This window comes from Carassius gibelio, chromosome B16 (assembly GCF_023724105.1).
Source record: "Carassius gibelio isolate Cgi1373 ecotype wild population from Czech Republic chromosome B16, carGib1.2-hapl.c, whole genome shotgun sequence".
NCBI lineage: Eukaryota > Metazoa > Chordata > Actinopteri > Cypriniformes > Cyprinidae > Carassius > Carassius gibelio.
In genome coordinates, this window is record NC_068411.1 from 18432598 (window position 1) to 18437622 (window position 5025).

At 40.4% G+C, this 5025-nt stretch overlaps 1 protein-coding gene across 1 annotated transcript; it reads right to left on the reverse strand.

The window, feature by feature from the left end:
• Positions 1-2648: 2648 nt before the first annotated feature.
• Positions 2649-4561, reverse strand: LOC127975348 (interferon-inducible GTPase 1-like). Its single transcript, XM_052579352.1, has one exon. It carries the CDS (start codon positions 4153-4155, stop codon positions 2689-2691), a length of 1467 nt encoding a protein of 488 aa, XP_052435312.1. The 5' UTR covers positions 4156-4561; the 3' UTR covers positions 2649-2688.
• Positions 4562-5025: the final 464 nt, after the last annotated feature.

The following is a 5025-nucleotide window of genomic DNA, read 5'->3' on the forward strand; positions in this document are numbered from 1 at the left end:
GTGCTCCGGCACCTGTGCCTGTTGGGCCTTCAGGTCAGCTGGGAAAAGAGCAAACTCTCGACGTGGCAGAGGATACGTTCAAGAGCAGGACAGTGGTCTTACTGAAACTCTTTTAGAGGCTCCTGGGGCATATGGCGGCCGCGGCGGCACTCACACCACTCGGCCTATTACATATGAGACTGATCCAGCACTGGCTTTATGGCTTTTTTTTATTAAGTCCCGAGGTGGGCATGGAAGCGCGGCACTCACCGGGCCCAAGTTACACTGGCCTGTCGCCAAACCCTCACTCCGTGGTCAGATCTTGCATTTCTCTGGGCAGGGGTGCCCCTAGAGCAGATCTCCAGGGATGCTGTGGTTTACACGGATGCCTCCACCACTGGCTGGGGGGCCACGTACAATGGGCCTGCAGTTTTAGGGGTTTGGACGGGCCCGCAGCTGCAGTGGCACATCAATTGCCTAGAGTTGTTAGCAGCGCATCTTGCCTTGAACCGTCTCAAAGTTCTCTTACGAGACAAGCATGTGCTGGTCTGAATGGACAACACTGTGACTGTTGCGTACATCAACCGACAAGGTGGTCTGCAATCTTGTCGCATCTCGACTCTCACTGCCAGTTGTTCTACTCCCTGCACTGGCCTCCATCAAGAGGGTAAGGGACCTGCATGCATTTTCGGTCGACAATTCGTGCCTAAAGTTCAGGCCGGCTGACTGCCAGGTAATCCTGAGGCCCCAGCCTGGCTACGTGCCCAAGGTTCCCACTACACCCTTCAAAGACCAAGTGGTGAACCTGCAAGCGCTGCCCCTAGAGGAGGCAGACCCAGCCCTGGCTTTGCTTTGTCCCGTCCGAGCATTAAGGTGCTACGTAGACCGGACACAAAGCTTCATGACCTCAGACCAGCTCTTTGGGAATCACTGGATTGTGGATGCCATAACCCTGGCTTATCAGGCTCAGGATGTGCCCTGCTCGTTCAGTTTGCGAGCTCACTCAACTAGAAGTGTTGCATCCTCCCGGGCGCTGGCTCATGGCGCCTCGCTGACAGATATTTGTAGAGCTGCTGGCTGATTGACCCCTAACACGTTTGATAGGTTCTATAGCCTTCGTGTAGAGCCGGTATCCTCCTGTGTTCTCACCTCAAACGGGTAGTGGCACTGAGAGGCCCCGGTTAGTGTCGGCTTACTTAAACTACTCCAGAGTGTCCGTACTGTATCATCCTAAGCAGCGTGTTTTCCCGGCAGACTTCTGCCTTCCCCAAGAGGGTTTTTAATCACCTCAAATTTCTCTGTATACGCCTAAACGTATGCTATATGTGTATTTGCCTCCAAGACCTCCTTCCAGAAGGATGGGGCTTCCGCAGCATCCCGGTTCCAAGCGGACCATGTACGTTTTCCCAGTGTTATCCAGTCTCACCCAGTGAGGTAGTGAGGTAGAGTGGAGCTACTTGTTCTGAGCCCCGGCCTACACCTAATAGGGGCGCAGGTGGCTCACACAGGGCACTGGAAGGGGCAAGCACCCATGGGGCTTTGATAAGGATCCCATATTCGTCAGTCACCGACGTGGCATCGAGAGTGACCGACTGAAAGGGAATGTCTCGGTTACGTATGGTAAGGGAATGGAGACATGGTTGCTGTACCGCCGCTGAGCTGCCAGGTCCCCAGCTCGGCTCCTCAGCGAAAAACTGGAATGCATTGCACCTGCTGCCTTCTTATACTCGAGCAGTGATCGGCGGCAGCTGGATGCAATAATTGCATATTAAGTCGGCAACAGCTGTATATATTTTATGGGGTGCAATGTGCAGTGTTAAGCCAGTATGACTGTTATGAAGAAAATAGTGTTTTTCAGTTGTATTTTAAAGCACATAAATTGAAAATAAAATATATTGAAAAAGGAAAAGAACATATAACTTATCATGATGGTAATTAAAAAAAACTTCCAAAAAATGTTTATTATCCACATTATTATTTTTATGTGTATTTCACACAAGCTACATTTGATTAAATTAAATTATCTAAAAATAAATTATACAGATGAGATTTTTTAGTTTAATTTGATGTATTTAATGATGTATAATATATGTATGTATGTAATGAAGTGAGAATAACTTATCAGTAATCGTTTTTGGCATGGCTTGTAGATTTTGAATTCACCGGAATATTAGTTGCTGCTTTTGTTAAAAAAAAAATGTATGTGGGTGTGTATATATATATATATATATATATATATATATATATATATATATATATATATATATATATATATATATATATAGTTGTCTTTGATCATTTATTTTTAAACAGTTTTTTCTTTATCTGATAATGTTGCAAACCAATGTGCGCAGTCTTCTAATTAGCTGAATCACACACAGTAAAAATAAAAAAATAATAAATAAAATAGATCAGTCCTTTAATCATTAAGTATTTTATTCATTGGATGTCCAGCATGCATGCACTATATACAGTACACAGTTATATATACAGAAACAAATGAAAGAAACTGGCAAAATAAGAAAGCGTAGTTTACATTGGTAAAGCAAACTCTTTTTATTTCAAATACTCAATGTTTACGTTTCAGTACGTTTCATTTTATATGAATCATAATTATAAAAATGTAGTACAATTAGTATTATTATTTAATCTATTTTTTAGTGCTACAATACATGTTTTTTCTGCATCAACAGTTCCTTTTTATGCCTATTAAGCAAGCTGTGACACAGAAAGGACACATTTGGTGTCTTCTGTCATCTCATTGAGTCCCATGTTAAGCAGGTAGTGCACAGAAGCGACGGCTGTTCCTCCTGCTGGTAGAGCTCCTCCTGGCAGCAGAGATATTATGGTCCCCAGCGTTTTAGCTATAGCAATCATTGGTGTAGACAGCATTTCAATCACAATATCCTCAGTGGCCCCATCTTTGAAGCGTGATGTCTTAGCATCTTTTAGCTTCTCCACCGGTTTGTTCACTCGGTCTGATAGTGCCTCTAGAGCCTGATTTGATAAGCCGTAGCCTGTGTAGACTTGCTGAAAAAACTTCTTCATGATGCCATAATCACAGGCCAGTGACAATCCTGGAATGGGAGCTATCGCCCCAACCCCGGCTGCAAATGCATTTAGCCAAATCATTTTCTTGTAGTATGTTTTCTTCTTTGTGAGGGCCTCTAGAGAATAAACGGGAAGAGACTGAATGAGAGCAAATTTCTTGTTCTCTGGAAGTTCATCTTCGAGGGTGTTGATGAGCTTCTGAAAGTCATATTTTTCCAAATTAAATGAAGATACTAGGAATATTTGGGGTATTCCGACTCTCAATAGGTTCGCCTTACAATCCTCTCGAATGTTTTCGAGCAACATCCGCTCATCAAAGTTTCTTTTGTGTGATTCAGCACGAATGTCGTTATCAATTTTAGTACGAATGAAATAAAATAGCTTCTTGCTCTTCATGATCGCTCTGGCCAGCTCAATGTCGTTCTCCTTAAATCTTTCAGAGGTCACTATGAGAAAGAAGTCATAAGTGTGGAAATTGACATCTTTCAGGTACTTCTTTGCTTTAAATTTGGGACTCCCAATTCCAGGCAGGTCCCAGATCTTCACATTTGGCATGGAGGGGTGCAGATACATGTCGGGCTTCATGGTAGTCTCAGTTGTTCCTGTGGGAGCTGCGTCTTTATCATCATTAGAAAGGCCTCTGAGGGCATTGACGAAGGAAGACTTCCCTGCTCCTGTCATCCCTGTTATAGCAATGTTAAGTGTAACATTCTCTAACTCTTTCAGTTTACTTTTCAGTTTGTTTGTTTTCTCTGCAGGTGGAGAGTCAATTATTTCCTGTAATTCTAAACCAAGAGAGTCTGAATCTTCTGTGTTTGCCGTGGCTTTAGAAAATACATCTACAAACTCATTGGAAACCACATATACATTTTTGTTGGTGTCCTCTTCCTCTGGCTTTTTAATGTCTTTTTCTTTAGGTTCGTCAGAACATTTAGTTTGTCCATTTTTCTCAGCTATTTCCAGTTTTCGCAGCATATTTCTTGGACTGATTGTTGGATATTTACAATGTGGTGATTTTTTGTTTTTAGTCTCGTCTTGGCTGAATGTTTGTGATGTAGTTGATGTTGATCCAGATGACTGGCTGGAGAGATCATCTTCATTATAGGGATTTCTCGAATCTGTCATGGTACTCTTTATAAAGAAATAATCAATTCATGAAACGTCATCATATCTGATTAATAATTAATTATAAACTTTAGTGTAAAACACAGAAAAGTACCTTATATAAGAATGATGCATGTTAAATAATAAAAAAAAACAACCACCGCTGTGAGTAGTGAATTTTCCACTCAGCCTCTGGAAGCTTCAGTACTGTCCATTGTAACATATAGTGGGACTGAATCATACAGATAAATGTCTCATTGATATGGCATTTCATAACTGATCTGAAAGACAAAAAATTTAATAAATAAATAAACATGTATCCATTCTTTAATTGCATTAAAACACAACATAAATGAGAACTGCTTAAAAACCAATGATAGCTATTTATATTCCTTTAAACTTGGCTGTAGTTCTTCAGATTCTTTTTATGTTGTTTCAACAAGGCTATTTATTTTTAAATATAATGGAAGAAATCATATGATTTGATTTAGTATTTAGTATTTTTTTTTTTTTTTTTATAAAAATGAATGTTATCCAAATCTTGTATGGGATAAGCCATTTAAGATATAAACAACTTCTTACCTTCTTTTAAACATAGTTAAAAGTTATTTCATCTCAATAATTATGTTAATGTGAGTGTAATTTTTCTAATATATAATGCAATAGAACGATCTTACCATTGGTAAGTAAGAAATGAGTAAAGAGCTTCATCACAAAACCAAATGAGCTGTGTTAAATGCAGGAGAGTTTTATAGACTTCAGGGTGTGTCTTTTATAAAGAACTTCCTCCTGACAGAAATTCCTTGAACACACAAACTTGTTCCACGTTCCATGTTTGTTTACTATTAAGTTATTTCAGAATAGAGCTGAATATGACTTATCACCTCACAA